At 41.0% G+C, this 17,500-nt stretch overlaps 3 protein-coding genes across 4 annotated transcripts in view; 1 reads left to right on the top strand and 2 right to left on the bottom strand.

Moving 5' to 3' along the window:
- Positions 1-24: 24 nt before the first annotated feature.
- On the bottom strand, positions 25-7,997 carry LOC110067849 (serum paraoxonase/arylesterase 1-like). The gene is made up of 7 exons (XM_020775198.2): positions 7,823-7,997; positions 7,649-7,713; positions 6,457-6,512; positions 5,149-5,473; positions 4,823-5,009; positions 3,197-3,278; positions 25-2,570 (listed from the first exon to the last, which is right to left on the bottom strand). The coding sequence occupies exons 1-7, from the start codon at positions 7,891-7,893 to the stop codon at positions 2,250-2,252; spliced, it is 1,107 nt and encodes a 368-aa protein (XP_020630857.2). The 5' UTR covers positions 7,894-7,997; the 3' UTR covers positions 25-2,249.
- A 2,827-nt stretch (positions 7,998-10,824) lies between these two features.
- Positions 10,825-12,101, top strand: LOC110067847 (allatostatin-A receptor-like). Its single transcript, XM_020775196.2, has one exon. It carries the CDS (start codon positions 11,096-11,098, stop codon positions 12,047-12,049), a length of 954 nt encoding a protein of 317 aa, XP_020630855.2. The 5' UTR covers positions 10,825-11,095; the 3' UTR covers positions 12,050-12,101.
- Positions 12,102-13,089: 988 nt separating this feature from the next.
- The window catches only part of LOC110067792 (phosphatidylinositol-binding clathrin assembly protein LAP-like), a 16,026-nt gene continuing 11,615 nt past the window's right edge, over positions 13,090-17,500 (bottom strand). For both annotated transcript variants that reach the window (XM_089283417.1, XM_089283418.1), the window contains exons 13-16: positions 17,397-17,500; positions 16,824-17,056; positions 16,378-16,491; positions 13,090-16,217 (exon numbers count right to left, since the gene is read on the bottom strand). The exon at positions 17,397-17,500 is cut by the window's right edge. In XM_089283417.1, coding sequence (XP_089139543.1) covers positions 16,206-16,217; positions 16,378-16,491; positions 16,824-17,056; positions 17,397-17,500 — 463 coding nt within the window. In that variant the 3' untranslated portion in view covers positions 13,090-16,205. The remainder of the gene's footprint in view (positions 16,218-16,377; positions 16,492-16,823; positions 17,057-17,396) is intronic.

The raw sequence follows: 17,500 nt of genomic DNA, 5'->3' as shown, positions 1-17,500 counted from the left end.
GCTTAATCTGTCAGCTGTAACTCAGGATACACAACGTGAACGCGTATTTTAATATGTAACTGTATGTGTAGCATAAATTATAAAGCCGTTACAGAACATAAGCGTGCATATAAAGAATGTTTGGCAAATTAGCATATTATAAGGTATGTCCGCCATTTTGAATAATCAAATCCAGCCGGTGTCAGAAACTCGTTTGTCCAGTTTGGCTATGACGTCAGTGCTTTCTCATTGGCTCACAGCCAAGCCTTTTGTTCTTTGGCTTTATAAATGTGACAGCACCCGGATGATTGGGCGGCCAGTTAATTAACTCCGCCGCAATATACACATCTCTCTTAATCTCTCTTAAGACAATACCTCCTGGATATATAATCAAGTATTCTTCCTCAACCACCCCCCTAAATATCCTCCAATATCCTCTCACAGCTTACATTTCATTAATCCCCCACATATACCTACACAGCTTACATCTCATTAATATCCCACATATACCTACACAGCCTGCATCTCTTTAAGCCTTCACATTTACTTACACAGCATACATCTCATTAATCCCCCAAATATACCTACACAGCCCACATCTCATGAATCCCTAACATTTACCTTCACAGTTTGCATTTCATTGAATCGTTTCTAGGGTCATTACTCATTATATTGAGTGGTTATCAACTCATGTAAAACCAAGTAGTCTTAAGATATCTTGAAACAAGTAAATTGACTATCGCTACTCAAATTATCCGTTCACTTGTAGCCTGGAAACAGGCTCCCGGTTGAGCTAATGGGTTTAGTGCGAACAAGCCAAGTGCGTGACTGGTGAAAAAAACTCTTCGTGATGCGTGATTTAATAGAAAAATTCAGCGTGATGCGTGATCGGTACCCCACCTTTGCCACCCTCCGACTTCAGTGTCTCAAAATCTCATGTTAAAGATTTTTTGTGTCTCTCTTACTGGTTTACAATTCTTATAATAATACTTTTTTCCATCCAGGAATGGTCGTAAGACCTTCGGATATGTTTCGCGGTGATCAATAATGAAAAAAAATAATTTTTAACCTTTTAAAACAATGGTAATTAATGTCTAAGATTTCTGTAACAAAATTAACTGTTAGTCGTAAAAGCCACCACCCCATTGAGACCCTCTTTCTCGATTCCTATTTCTGACAAATAACAACAGCCAAAGAGTAGTATTACGAAATCGGTCCGTTTGACCTCTCAAGCTCCCATCGGGACTCGAGCCTCCACCTCGCTCGTACTACAGGGCAGGGCGTGGTGGCCCACACCATCAAAGAAAATATCTGAAGTATACGTTGATCCTTCATCTGCAGTCGGCAGAAATCGTTTTCAAAATATGGAACAATTTACTTGGTTTGTCTCATTTTTTAATTAACAATACTGCGGGGGACCCCAACGACCGTTTTCTCTCGAAGCTTTTAAACGCTGTTTTAGGCTATCTGGAGTACTTTTAAAGCTCTGTGGGTTAATTTTAGGTTGCGCTAAAAAGTTTTATCTGTTCGGTTATTCTGGGGGAACTTGAGTATTCTCGAATTTATTAGGGCTTTTTTGTCCATTTCCCGAAAACCTTAGGTCTTTTCGCCTTTCCGAAAAATAATAGTTCACCTTTTTAAGGTACCCAAAACGACATTTTTAACAGTCCGAAAACAACAGACATTAAATTTCTGATATCGCGAAAGTTCGAGGTGACAATTCTCTAAAGAAAATCAGAGGGAATTAAAGGCCTTCCGAACAGATAATTTACCGAAACGATCCGTTGGGTGCCCCCGATAGTGATGTTACAAGCCCTGACATAGAATACCTGGATCACAGAAAATTACTTAGACCTACGCTTGAATAAGCGCTTTTTTCAATAACCTTAAAACATACATACGTAAATACTTAATTCATTGCGCAGCTCCCTCTTGGGGAATCTTCCGCCATACGATAATATATATGCTGCGTGATGCTGCTGACTATGATATTACAAAATCACTTATTGTTTGAAGGAAATATCCGAAGTTTACTTTGCGGATCCTTTGGCCAAATTCGTTTCAAGTAACAACGCACAATTTACTTGGTTGGTTTCTACATCTTTTAGTTAATACAAAAAATACTGTTGTTACAAGCCTTACTGACATGCAATACTTAGATCGCAGAAATTTACTTGCAGCAACCCTTGAATAAGTTCTTTCTTTTTTCTTTTAATCAATGTAATAAACTTCACACTACAGCTAATTACGATGTTTGTGCGGTAGTAATATCAGCACTTCATCTCACAGTACAGCATGTTGCTGAATACGGCGCCCATTAGAAGACGATTTTTATAGACTAACGCAGATGTACAACCAGACAGTTCCTGTCCATCGTTCATGTACACCTCACGAACCTTGTAATCAGGGAAAGCTTCCCCGGATGGAGATGGCTTTCCCAGTTGCACTGTAAGAACTTGAGAGGGACTGAGGTGACTGAGGTTTTGGGAATGCGCAGAGAACTCCAATACTCTCGGTAATGCTGCTACCCACAGATCCCCAGTCACAGCGTCAACATTGATGTTGTCAACAATGGATCCAACTTTAATCAACTGTGGAAAGGCAATAATAATAGGCTTAGTGACGTTATCCCGCTAAAAATATTATAAAAACACAAGCTTTCGACGGTACTTCAGTGCAACTTTAAAATTTTACGGGCAAAAAGGTTGGAATGTAATCATCATTACACCCGTCGAAGACTGCAATGTAGGGCAGTCGAAAGCTTGCCTTTTTATAACCAGTATTTTTAGCCGAGAACGTTCAGTTTAAATTTTACTATGATTCATCCTTGCTGCCTTTTCAAATAAAAGGCTTGCTGACTTTTCATTGCCAGGGCATGACCGTAATCGACTGATCGCGAAAAGTACTGAAGTTACTAGCGGTTCAAACGATCCAGCGAAACCAGCCACACCTGTGATAATAAATTTTCAACTCATATACCTCGGAGAAAAAAGAAACTTTCTCCTCGTGTGTTCAAAGAACTTCCTACCTAATACGATTTGTGGTTTGCACATGGTTAAAGTTTCGATTGTGTTCGCGCTGTAAGGATGAGGAAAGTCCCTAATTCCAGCTATGTATGGCTGCCTGCCTATTTTAGCAGCGCAATGCCATGATTGGCACAGCTTCGTGATTGACAGATCTGGGACATTAGATTTCAAACATTTAACAATTTAACAACCTGGGAGGCCTCCAACGTGTTGTCCTGAAGACGTCTAAAAATGGCGATACCATTTTCAAACAAAGCTGACGTAAAAACAAACCTGCAAGGAATCGAAACAAAACAAAAAAAAAGAAAGAAAGAAAGAAAGAAAGACAGTCAGCGTATACATGGGTTAAGAATATCTCTGCTCAATTTAGCAAGGCAGACAAAGCACTTTCCGAACATAATGGCAGAAGACAACACAGTTATAATTCATGAACATTTACCTTCAAATTATCAGTTTACCTTATTCATTATAAAAAGCAAATGAAAATGAGCCTTCTATAATAGGAAAAATCAAAAATAACTTTATTTATACACGGTATTCCCATCAGTCTATTTATGATAATCAACTAGCTAGCTACCCATCTTCCTTACTACAATCAAAGAATAAAAATTCCAAAAAAATAGCTAAAAAATCAAAAAATGAAAACTGCTTTTCGTGGAGGCCGTGTAGAATTTAATTTACTTGGCAACGTTTCGACTTAGTTCAGTCTTGAACTCGGTTAATGAAGTTACTTGTCTTAGTTCTACAGATACGTTGTTCCACAACTGAGCTCCACTGTACGAAAAGCTTCTCTTCCGATAATCAATGCGAGGTTGTGGAAGAACAAATTTGTTTTCCGTTTATTACACTATGGACTGCGGTGGCCTAATGGGTACTCTGTCAGATACCTATGTAAAGGCGGTCTGGGCTTGGGCCCCAGCGGCAGCAAACTTTACCATCGCAATGTCCCTCTCCCAAGAGTATACTGATGGGTACCAGCCAACTGTTAGGGTGACCTGGCAAATTTCTGGTGGTGTTATGCGATGGAATGCACCCCATCCATCCACAGATATAGCAATACTCCTAGCCTCAGTCTTGCTACTATACGAGAAGCAACAAAGGATACACTAGGCTCTAAAAGGGTCTTTACGTCCTTCACTCGAGGCACACAAACTCTTTTCCGTTGTTACCATCTTGACAGAAACTGATTTTTCTGTGGTTATTTCCAGAGTTTTAACAAAATGTCTTTCTCTAGATCTACAGCATATTGCAAGCAATTTGGGCTAGAATTGAGGGTCACAGTCCACGGGTTTTTGGTCAAAATTCTAACCGTCGGCTGCCAGCTTAAGAAAACCACGACGGCAACGGCAATGGCAACGTTTCTAAGCAAAAGGTTTAATGAGAAGAACAATAGCTGTGCACGTGCGTTATAATTCTTTGTACATTTCTTTGCCGACCTCTAAACAACAACAGCGTCACGGGTGAAATTACCAAATTCTGCGTCGTCTGGAGAACTTTAACCACGACGGCTAATGTTTTAAATTTTTATTTAGAATTTGTCAATGTGCCCCAGATTCAGTTTCGTAAGAGCTTTGACAGTGACAAACAAAGTAAATGACTTTACGATACCTCGAGATTCTAGGTAAAATACAAACTCATTTTTTAGTCGACGTTGACCTCGGCGTCGCCGTCCTGGTTTCTTAAACTCCCTATTAGCTGAGATTTGAGATCAGAGGAATTCACTGATAGCTGAGAAAAGGGCTCTGAATTCCAGAATTCTTTGGGTTTTACAACTCATTAAATAACAACACAAGTATTTGCAACTGGAGAATGCTAACCTTTCGTCTTTATCCATGCTGATGCCATTGGGATGAACACCTCCTATCGCTTCGATGGCTTTAAATCCGTCGAAGAACACAATGTTACAGTGCAACCACTTGTTTAGTAAAAACTTGTGGAGGACGCAGAGTAGGGTGTTGTCAAAATGAAAAAAATTGTCGTTGGTGACGTAGAAGCTATCCGGACCTGCGTGAGAAGGAGAATGAAGACAAAATAACCAGTCTAACCCATAGGGGGAGGTGGGGTGGGGAACGCTGGGTGAATGGTAGCTGGATCCCGTCAGTCATTCACTGTAAAAAGTGTCAGAACATAAAATAGTACTAACCTACTGCGTGTAAGTTGTTTGGACTCCAGATCAACGCGTCAACCACAGAACGACGATGAATCAGTGAATGCGTTTCTCGCTCGAAGTCGAATATTTCAATGGCTTGAGCGTCAGGTCGGTGATTCACCACAAACAGGGACACCGTACCCGAGGACGGATCCCGATACACACTGATCCCGTGCGGGTTAAATCCCGTGCGATTGAAGTTCTTTAGTGTTAATTCAACTGGATTTTCATTGGGTTTGTTTAAGTCAAATGTCATCAGTTTACTTTCCCATGTGTCAATCACTGGATCGTACCACGTAAGAACGTTATAGCGAAGTCCCTGCGTGACAAAATATTGCAGTCTAATGGCTGTGGTATTGGCGATTAGATTATACATATGCCGTCTTTGGCGAGAACTCTAACGCTATAAAATGGCAAACAGCAACACTAATCTTACTGCAGCGTCACACTACTTTTGTAGGAGTGCAATAAAGGCTTCGTAGTCAGCGGTCGACATATTTGTAAACGCGTGGGAGCGAATTGAAAGTTCAAATTTTAATATTTGGCTCTAATCTTAAGCTCGCGTTTTGGTTAACGGTTTCGAGGCTCGCACGATGTAAACAATAGTTGAATGATCTGTGCTGATCATGACTCGCTACTTTCTCTATTGGATGGTTAATGGTGGGGTGGGAAATTTGACACTGGCTATATAAGCCGGCAAGGGGGATTGAACAACAGCATGGTCTTTGTACACGTTGTCGATCAAAAACAATCCCTTCGAAAGGTTTGTTACTTTCGGGGGGGGGGGGCATTTGAACACTATTTTTGCCCAGGGGGATGGCAATTTGACAAACTGACAATTCAAAATGTCTAATGCTCGGGGCGTTGCCTGCAGGGGATGTTGAAATGTCGAATTGACTGATTCATCATAATCGGCAAGTCTAAAGGCTGGTTTTCACTAGAACATAAGCTCAAGTGAAAACAGCCGCGGCATAAACATAAGCATAAGCGGAAACATAAGAAGAACGAACCCACTGCACTTATTTGTCTTGTGCAGTTTTCACTAGTGACGCGCTCGACATAAGCATAAGCATAAGCACAAGAAAAACGGAACTGTTCGTTTTTCTTGTGCTTATGCTTATGCTTATGTCGAACGCGTTACTAGTGAAAACTGCACAAGACAAATAAGTGGGTTCGTTCTTCTTATGTTTCCGCTTATGCTTATGTTTATGTCGCGGCTGTTTTCACTTGTGCTTATGCCTATGCTTGTGTTTGTGCTTATGCTCTAGTGAAAACCAGCCTTAAATGTATAATATCACTTACAGAAGAGACAAACACTAGTCCATCAGGAAGAAGAGCGAGATCCTCTGAACCATTCACTGTAATGATAGTAACGAACAAATACTTTGTTATTATACTGTTCACAGCCTCTCTATTTATGCACGCGAAAGAAAAAGAGAGCGAAGCGAGCGCGAAGCACGCGGGTGTGGGGGATGGGATGTGCGAGCGTGATATTTAACGGTGCCCCCCCCCCCCCCCCTTACCCGGCCAAGTCGTTTTGCGCTGGCGTCCAGTTCTCTTGCGATTCTATGCGCGCGTTCAACGATCGAATAAAAATACGACAAACAGAGGGCTGTGAACAGTCTACTTTGTTATAAGAGAGTTTCACTGGACTATGCCTACATCTTCCACATTTGCCACACGAATGTGTTTTATTCTGATGGTCAACAGAGGGTCTACATGTTGTGTTTTGTCCTACTAGGGCATTCAGAATATAAAGGTCGCCTTTTTCTGAGCCACTGATTTTCTAAGAATATGGAGAATCGAAAGACTGCCACGCGAAATTGACGTTGATAAGCTTCTCACTTTAGTTAGGTTATCACTATTCTTTTATTTTATTTTTGTTTGTCTGATAATTTCGTAGGTCCACATCAGGTTTATTTAAAAAAGTTGCCTGTAATTTTAATCTGCAGTATCAAATCAGGTAGATATGTATGCTGTAAGCTCGTAGTCTTACGCAAAGAATACGAACGATACAAGTAATCTGGCGAATATAGTCAGTAACGCATAACGCAAGCCTTAATGGATAGGAGCATTGGCTAATCCTTAAACAAACAAATAAACAAATCATTGACCGTGAATGACCTTGCCTCTTACCATAAAGGGAGGGATGCTAATTTTATTATTTTTTTTATGACAGGAGCTGTCTGCGAAATGTTTTTGAGAGCATTTCATCATCTGCATAATGGACATACCGCAGAATCCCGGGGCGCATAAATGCGTGTTAGGCATGAATCGGCGCGTCCTGAATAACACCCGAAGTGCGTAACTCACGAGGCCAATCCATGCTACAAAATTCCTGCAATATTTGAGTGTTGATTGTCCTATATAGCATTACAAAAACCATCAATATTCGTCCGTGTTCTTGTCCCTGCATATCATGTACACTCAACTGTGACAAAAACCCACTCTGCTTGAAAATATTCAAAGCTAGTTTCCTTGAGGTATAACTTACCTTTTATTACTCTGCAAGGTCCGGGAGAGTGGTTTATAACGTGCTTGAAAAATCCGGCTAATATTCTGAATAATAAAGATAAACATGTGACCTATGGAAACGTTAATAAAACCCTTCGCAAGACAAATGGCAACTGAAAATGCTCTTTGGAAAGCAAAAGAACACTCGACTTACAGTGTTTTTAGGACTTGCGACGCTAGGATAGTAATGAGGAAAAACACGATAAATTCGCCAAGTCGACCCATGATGGAGCGCAGATTGATTCCAATCTAAAGTACGACAATAATATGACAGAAGAACGGCTAATGACGGGCCGCCCAAATTATTGGGAATGCGTGACCAAATTATCACAAAACCGCTGTACTGTGGACCTTTCTGCCTCTATGTTGCCAACCCCTATTAAACGGCCACCCTCGGTGAAAGGGATTGTGGCTGCTTAAAAGAGGTTGGCCGCTTAATAGAGGAAAAACCCCAGAAACGGTCCTCATCGGGACTTTGATTACTGGCCGCTAAATAGGGATGGCCGTTTAATAGGTGACCGCTAATAGGGGTTCGACTGTAGTTTGTATTTTGTTTAGACTACGTACGAGTAGTCTCTCTTTCGCTTAGTCCGTCCTGCGTGACGCGAAAGAAAACCGCGAGAAAAAATAGCCTGGCGAACTCGTGAGGCGAGAAGCACACGGAAGGAGGGACTACTGCCTAAGCCATCGAGAGATTTTTCGATCTCTTAACGCGTCTCGCCCCCAGGATTTCACGCGGCCATTTTTTCCTCGCGAGTTATTTATGATTTCGCTCGACGGACTAAGCGAAAGAGGGACTACTCGTAGTCTATATTATGTTTGGCTGTTCTTCTACCGAGGTAGTGTTTATCTCCCTGACAGGTTTATGATATGGATTCGTTGATCGGTCTTTCAGGCTGCATAAAGCTTTTATTATTACTAATAATTCCATCCACTCAAGGGTGGCCATTTTACGACATAAATTTGAAAACGGAATATGAATTAACTATTTTCGTAAGTAAATAATAATTTTAAGACTGACCGATCGAGTTTCTTTCTCATAGGCTGGAACACTTTTGAGGGTGTCTTTCAGAGGTTTGCATTCATACGTATTTAGATTGAGGGCCACTGGTTTATCAGTTTTTACTGTCATGTGCTACCCTTGATAAATAAAGTTGTTATTTACTTACTTACTATATAGGACCTACAATAGAAAGTCACGTGTCATTTTTGAGGGTGTTTGGCAACCTGAAACTTTGAGCGAAAGAACGATCTCCTTATCGCATAATTCATTTGTTGTCAACTGGCTGTTCACAAGGTTACGGAATACAAATTTAACTTCGTAGTATTTAATCTGATGTTATCATTTTGGTTTTATTTCTAACGGTATCTAATTTCCTTTCAGTTTTGATGTTTTTTAGTTTTTTCCTGAAGTTTCTATGACCCGGGGGGATTCCCAAAGAAATTGGACGGGCTGCTCGTCGGATATTTTGAAAAGATCCCCTAAGGAGTACCAAGATCCCGTTTTGTGGGTGTGGCTTGAATTTACCAAGGTACCAATTCTAGAGCAACACAGTATCTCCTCAGTAGTACGTATACATAACATTCGAAGTTTTGTTTGACACTGACTCTACTAAACCGTCAAACAACGTTTATAGTTACTTATACAAAGACGTTTCGACCGTACAACGTCCGTCTTTGAAAAAAGCCAACTGAAATTACTGGCTATCTAACGGTTCACAGTTGTACGCGTGCTACGCCGGCGAAATTTATCGAGCGAACAGGCTGCGCGACAGAACAAATCATTGAGACATTGAATACTGCACAACTATACCAAAAGTGGAAGACATCATTGCGCAGCATCTCGACAATGAAGAAAAAAAAAATATTCAAAGACCCTTCAAAGGGATGATAATTGCTACTTCAAACACACTAATATCCAATTAACGCCGACCTTAAAAATGGTTGTTGGTTTTATTTTTAGCAGGAATAAATTTTTGCTTTTTTTAATGTCAGGACCAAACAATATTGATAGGATAGGGACCTTTAAGATGTTCCTGTTGACTCGTGTGGTTACCGTGTATCGCAGTTTAGCTATCTTTTATCATTTTTATCATTTTATCAGTCAACTTTATTGTTATCGTCATTGAATGATCCACAGTCCCACGTTTTGTTACCATTCCTAGAATTCACTGGGGATCATTTCGTCGTCTGCTGGCAGCCGGTTTTTTTTCTTTAAGGGTCACTAGGACGAATGTTTAGTCATCGCAAACGCAAAAGAGCAGTATGGTGGTGGCCGAGTAGGGAAGAGGGCGTGACAAGGGCGGTATGGCCGCGTCCATGTCTCGTCCCATTCCCCTTTAGCCATAACGTCTCGCCTCATAACCCCCACTGAATTTAGAGAGAAAAACAGACTGCCAGCAGTCTAATCATTTCGGGGTCGGGATCATTTCGGGGGCTGTACAGACGCGAGGAACACTGATTGGCTGATTTTTGACAACTCGCTCAGTCTGGCATCAGCGGGGTTTCTTGGGGGCGTCATTCAGAATTCTAAGCGATGCAGGCAGGCTCTTCTTTCCCTTCTCCTTTCATATGGGAGAATCTTGACCGAGGTCAAGATTCTCCCATACAGACCGACTTAGCTCGGTAATAAGATGTTTGTTATATGGCAAAGAAGAAAACTTTAATTCGTTTAATGTAACTGGTTTGCTGACATTTTGCTTGCAAACGGAGATGAGCTTAACTTAAACCTGCCGAAATTTGCTCGTCCTCTTTACTTTTTTTTTGTCATCAGGCTTTTTGGCACTTCCATAAATGATTGAGAAGAAAATAAAAGAAAACGGTGAACATTTTTGTATTTGAGTTTGCTACTTTTTCAACGCGAAATGAAACCGGTCCAGATGCCGGCCTAGATGGGAAAAGCTAGACCGCGGTCAATATCGATTTCAGCCAATCAAATTCGTGAATTCGGTAGTTCCCAGTCCTTGTGAGACACAGCCATATAATAAATTTAAATACTGACTGATCGAGCGATTAAATTTATAAATTTGAGTTTCTTTCCCATAGGCTGGAACGTTTCTGAGGGTGTCTTGGAAGTCGTGTCATTTTTTGAAGGAAAGAACTGAAATTTTAGTCCCGTTACTCCAATCCCACAATCCCACTAGAGTGTGTCTGAAAACCTAAAACTTTGAAGCAAAGCCGATCTCCCCTATCATGTAAATATTGTTGTCAACTGGTTGTTTACAAGGTTACCGAATACAAATTAACTTCGTAATATTTTATCCGGTTATCATTTTGGTTTTATTTCTAACGGTATCTAATTTCCTTTCAGTTTTGATGTGTTTGAGTTTCTTACTGAAGTGTCTATACTCTTTGCTCCGCGTCAGTTCTGCCGTCATCGTTTTGACTTTCAGCTGAAAACTCGGATGTAATATTCGTGCACCACTGAATGGAAGAGGCACTGAAGAGACAAAACGAGCTTGAAATGTCACTAGAAAACAGAGAAGTCGGCGTCGTTGTCTTCGAAACAACAGTCTGCGTCGTCGTTGGTGTATCCGCCTTCTTGGGAAATGTCCTGCTGTGCTTTTCTCTGTACAAGACTCCAGGATTCCGTGCGCCTCAAAACTACTACATCATGTGCCTTGCAGTCACCGACATGTTGTTCGCAGTCTTGTGCATGCCATTCTTTGTTGGAACTCTTATTAAAGGCAAGTGGATTTTTGGTGATACTTTCTGTCAGGTTCAGGGAAGCTTCATATTTATTCTTGTCAACGCCTCGTTGTTCACCATGGCTCTCATCGCCGTCAACCGATTTTTCAAGATGACTAAAGCTGGGAAACTTTATCGCAGGATTTACAGCAAAAGAAACATTTCACTGTCAATCCTGTTGGTCTGGACGGTTTCATTCACGTTAGTGGGGGCCGTGTTTTCGTTTGGAAGTCAAGTGTTTCGCTTTCATCCCGGAAAATTTCTTTGCTTTCTGGACATGACTCATAGTCAAGGCGTGCGTTGGTTTAGCATAGCTGCCTATGTCATGGTTAGTGCTGTCGTTTTTCCAGTTATGATAATCTGCTACGTTCAAGTCTACCGGAAAGTTAGAGCGCATTTTGCTGAAATCGCAATCTCCGGTCATGTTCGCCAAGCTTCAAGATCCTTCGTCAATGAAGCAAAGATAACGAAGATGTTGTTCGTCACTCTCGTTGCGTTCCTCGTCTGTTGGACCCCGGCGATCATCACGGATGTTTTTGAAGCTTTCTATGGCCAATATTCCCTTCCAAGGCAAGCGTACTTCTGGCAGATCATAACATTTGCGAGCAGTAGCGCTGTTAATCCAATCATTTATGGTTTTATGCGACAAGAGCTGAGAATGGCGTACAAAGACGTTTTGACTTGTAAACGCTGACTAAGAAGTCTCCTATGGCAATGAGCCGAACTATTAAAATCTTTAAAACTTACATAGGGCTGAAACGGACTAAAGATATCATCTTATTTGAGCATTATACGTCAATGCGTTCTGATAATGAAATAATCGCTTCTTTCTGACAAATATATGTTGACCACTAAGAGTTCACGGTAGGGAGGCCGTGGCTCGGATCAATTTTCACCAATAGGAAGGAGGTTGTGGTGTGGCGGAAGGGTTCTGGGAGCGCAAGGCAAGGTAAAAGTAATGCGAAGTCAAGTTAGAAAACGTCGCATGGGGCCAGAGTCTTACAGACGTGGGATTCTGTGGCATTCGGTGGGTTAACATAGGTCTACTTTACCCTGTTAGGATGCTGTACTCAGCCATAGCATTTAATTAATCGATCTTAGTGAAGAGAAGGTCCCAAACACATCGAAATGACCACCCACTTTGTTATGTTTCGCGTTGTTTGACCGACGCAAATTTCACATTTTCAAAACATGCTACGAATGTAGCTCAGGGACGTCACCGTTAGACGCTACCTGGTAACGAGCCGAGGTAACCTGGTAACGAGCCGAGGAGCCTTTGATACAAAACATCGTCGATGGAGTGAAGCCCTACCCACCCACCCACGTGCACTTTCCTAACGTGAGTCCCCTAGTACAGAAATGATAACAAAGAGGTAACGTAGATAGTGAAGAATGATCGTAGTAAATTTTCCAATTTAAGCAATTGGAAAGAAGCCTGAAAAAATCCCGTTGAAGCCCTGATTTTTTGTTTTTTGTTTTTTTCAGGCTTCTTCTTTCCAATTGCTTAAATTGGAAAATTTACTGCGATGATCATTCTTCACTATCATCTACAACCGCAGTTCATATATGAATTATTTCATATAAACTTCACATTAAAGAGGTAACCTGGTAACGAGTCGAGGAGCCTTTGATACAAAACATCATAGATCGAGTGAAGCCCCACCCACCCACCCATCCACGTGCACTTTCCTAACGTGAGTCCCCTAGGACAGAAATGATTACAAAGAGAAGGTATTACGGCATTAGTTTTATTATTTATTTCAGTCTCACTCGTTTGACGCACTTAAAGTATTGCTTATTTTGTTTAATTACCAGTCATATCATTTTACTATTAAACATAGGGTAGTACCAACTTGCAAGTCTTTCTACTATTTATACTAGAGGTAACGACCACATGGGATACCGTGCTGATCCGCTTTATATTTAGCTACAAAAAATGTTGTGTTTGGGTAAGTGATAATTGAACCTTTCACTGCCAGAACACCCGGTTCAAAATTTATCCTCAAAAACTTAAATTCTATTTTGCAAAATACTCAACACTTAGTACAACATGGAGTGGTTCTCAATTGAGTGCCATATAACCAAAAAAACCGTTCTAACCAATCAAGACACAGGCAATTCAGTGAACCAATCAAAACTCGACGCCAATGCATGTTGCTTACGCGAAGCGTGGGAAATTCACCTGTCACTCCCTCTCAGTTCTTTGAATGGTCACATACTATGTTTTCATCCTTTCAACTCAAAACCACATTAATTAGTAATTCATAGGGGGGTGTTCAATGGAGTGTCGTAAAACCTAAACCAAATCAATCACCTACCAATGAGACTACTCAGCCAATCTCAAGTCATAGGAAAACCAAAACCAAAACCAAAGCAATTGCCTGATTACTTTCGACACTCAATTGAAAACTGCTCTGTTGACGTCAGGTTTAGTTCTAGTAGTGAAAGGTTGAAACTTAATTACGTTATCTACAATAAGGTATCCCATATAGCGTTGACCTTTTCATTAACCCTACATGTGAGTACAGTACATTCTACATCTGTACTTCATACCAGTGTAACAAGTTATTGATGGATAAGGATTGTGGCCTCGCCTCTTCGCAACCAACATCGTTCCAGCGCCCTCTCTTCCTCGGGACAGAGAGAAGACTCTGGGAACGAGGTTGTTTTACAGCCATTTGTGTTACGACCCAAAACACGGTTGAAAGAGAGAACAGTTCATATAAACACATCGTTCTAAATCGTTCAGTTATACGTAAAAAGCTATGTCTGTACCCTATGTTCTCAGCGCTTTACACGAACTCCATGTCGTAAAATGCAAAAAGCGTCAAAGTAGAGGAAGCTACAACTAAAATTTCTACCTAAACTCCAAGGCGTGTCGAGTTCTAAACAGCGTTATTTTCTTGACAAAACAGAACGAGTTAGAATTGTTACGAAGTTTGAGTAAGCCGTTGGTTTGCAAAATTGTTCCCTTAAAAGTCACAAGCCTAATCATGTTTGAGTGACGCTGTCTAATGCTAAGCAACGTTGGAAACTGTCTTTCATTACCGACGTTTACTGACTTGAGAGCTCCTCTAAGAAATCACAAGCGACAACCTACTTCTACGTGTGATACATCTGATTAGTTGGTGTAATCCGAGGAAATGAATCTAATTAGTCACTGAGTGGATCTCATTTTAAAAGTCCATAACAGAAACGACCAAAGACCAGCTTATAAACAACACCAGGCACAGCCCGGTGTTTTCAACTTCTCCAGGCATTTTATAATGGGATCGACACTATCTATATATGAAATGCAATCAACAGCAAAAGTACAAAACTCAAGATGTGTTATACTCAGGCCCCGTCACCACTGCACCGCAGGAATTTGAAAACCGAGCTTTCACTCTGAAAACACATCATGTTTTCCGTCCACGCGGGAGGAGTTTAAAAAACGCAACAATCACCGGTCATTTTGTAACTGTGCTTGAGGAAAACTCGTTCAGGGAAATCACATGACCATCGTGACGCCTTCGTTTTCGTAAAAATGGCTTCTGTCCACACGAAAACGAAAAGTCGGGTTTTCAAATTCCTCCGGTTTGAAGAGCGTTTTCGTAAAGCTTCGTTTTCGTGACGGATTATTGTGGACGGTAGGCCTGACCGAAGAAATAAAGCTGCGTTTTCACATTTCTCCGGCTAGTGTGGATGGGACCTTATTTAGACGTAATAAGGGAACAAAATTTCTGTTACTCAGTGATGGGTCGGGCTACGTGCAGGTACGAATCGTCTGCACGAAGGATAATTTCGGGTTGGTTACAAAAGATGAAGGCAAAACCTGAAGTATCATCAGAAGCAGAATTAAGAAAAAATAATAATAACATCACAACTTTGATTACTGAATCAAAGCAAATTCATTTGCGGACAATAAAAAAAGGCTAAATTAAAAGGACACTCCTTTGCTCGAATATTTGTTCGAATTAGTGCTATTACTTAGTCCTTGATTAAGACCTGTGATTTAGGGTCAAATAATATAAGAAACCTAAGTACTAATTGTCCCTAGTCAACCAAAAGAATCAAGAAACTAGTTATAAATCAAAGCTTTACCATGACACATCCTTGAACTCCACTGTACACTAGCCTGTATAGCTGGTGGGATTTCCTGCGGGATTTCCTGCGAGGAGTTGCTTTCGGAATCGCAAGAGAAAATTGACTATTCCACTTATCCCTTGCAACTTCATTGTTCTTGTTAGAGGTTCCACTGTCAAGACAATGCACTCACGCGAAAATTCCGCCAGCTATGCAGGTTAATAGGGTATACCCAGGGAAAACTCTGTTGGTTTCTTTTTCATTCACTGGCCTGCGTATACGAAAATCTGCTTCTCTGTGCCTTTGAAAGCAGTTATTTGAGCGATCATGTCCCGCTTCTACTGAAGCGTAACACGACGATCCAGTAGCCTTTTTCACGTTTAGATTTTCTCATTTGCATTAGAATGTATCCAACTTGGATGCGAGGCAATTTCGGGCTGAAAATACAAAATAGCACGAAATTGCCTCATATACATGCTAGATTATATTGTAATGCAAATGAGAAAATTTAACCGTGAAAAGAGCTACTAGAAACTACCTGGGAGTGAAGACGAAATGCCAGGTAACTTGTCAACCTAGTTTCCAGGGTCTTTTCTTTCACCTTGTGCCATCACGAAGGGTGACTCTGGGAACAAGGTTGAGTGCATGAATACGAAAGTCCAAACTTCAGTTACAAAACCTTTTTTTTCTTAGAAAATAGCTCAGCTACTGAGAATCTCACAGATTTAGATACAAGATTTGTTACAGACCAGCCTACACTTTCACCATCATGCAAGGCTTTAGGTTTAGAATTTAACCTGAAAAATAAAAAATTTGACAACATTGTTAGAACACGTTATTGCCAGAAAATAATCGTTGGCCAGGTCTTTAGGTAGACTGCGTACATGGTAAACAATGGGCCCAACAACATCATGTATATAAATTCAACTCCTGGTGATTGCACATAACTAGGTTTACCTGACTGCCAGGAATGGGTCCAAATGGGTCTGGTGGGTGTGCAGGTCTCTGTGGTTGAAATGGCTGAGAAGGAAATGCAGAAGCCTGTTGGGGGAACATTCCTTGTTGGCCAGGCTGAAAAACATGATTGTGCTTTGTCAAAAGCATAGGCAAGGTTCTATTTGGCCTAGAGAGTGAGTCTCCTTAAGGACCCAATATGAGAAGTCAAGAACAAGACATGAGGCACGCACATGTATACATGTAGATCAACACTGGAACACCCAACCCTACAGTAGGTTGGAAAGGTAACAATAATATATCACATGTACATTAATGAAGTGTGACTCTTTTTTGTGATGTACAATTAATTGTCTTCAAATCAGAAATACTTCCAGGGGTAGAGTAAACACCAGAGGTTATAATAAAACAGCCCAAAACAGGCTTATTGACCTTGCTTGGCTACATACCATGAAAGGCTGTCCCACTGGAGTTGGTTGTGCAAAGGGCGGTCTGAACCCTGTTGACTGCTGCATGGGAGGCTGACTTGTCGCACTCCAACCCGTTTGAGGTAACGACGTTCTTGACGTGGGTGGTGCCTGCCAGTTTGGTCCCCCTGTCTTGCTCTGTGGTACTGGTGCAGTCCACTGGTGTTGTGATTTGCCAGATGGACCCATGATGTTTCCATTAAAAGATAATGAGTCTACAAATCACAACGAAAATGTAAAATTAATACAACATGCATGGAAATGTCCTTATCATTCATTTCCTAACATAGCAGTGCCAGCTTGGAAGGGCATACAGATACCTATCTGATGACAACAAAATTGGTGACTACATGGATCAGTGATATTATACAATTTACATAAAAAACCTCCATATTACTTTGAGAGAATCAGATGCAAGTGAAAGCCATTTGATTTTAAAACCTTATGTGACACCTTTACATTTGTGAAACAATGGAGAAACTATCGGATTCATTAAAATCTGTTTGAAACAGTGCAAAAGTGAAGCCTCCTACAATACACATGAAGCCTGCTCACCTAAAGATTTTGCAACTCTCTCTAGGCTTGCATGCAAACCTCCTGGTTGATCTCCACTGATGCTGCTGTCAGATGGTGCTTTCGAAGCCCCTGTGCTGGACACA

Source organism: Orbicella faveolata, unplaced genomic scaffold (assembly GCF_042242905.1).
Source record: "Orbicella faveolata isolate gen_17 unplaced genomic scaffold, um_ofav_v1 contig_12, whole genome shotgun sequence".
NCBI classification, from domain to species: Eukaryota; Metazoa; Cnidaria; class Anthozoa; order Scleractinia; family Merulinidae; genus Orbicella; species Orbicella faveolata.
The sequence above is the reverse complement of the archived record's forward strand: the minus strand, read 5'-3'. Positions and strand labels throughout refer to the sequence as shown.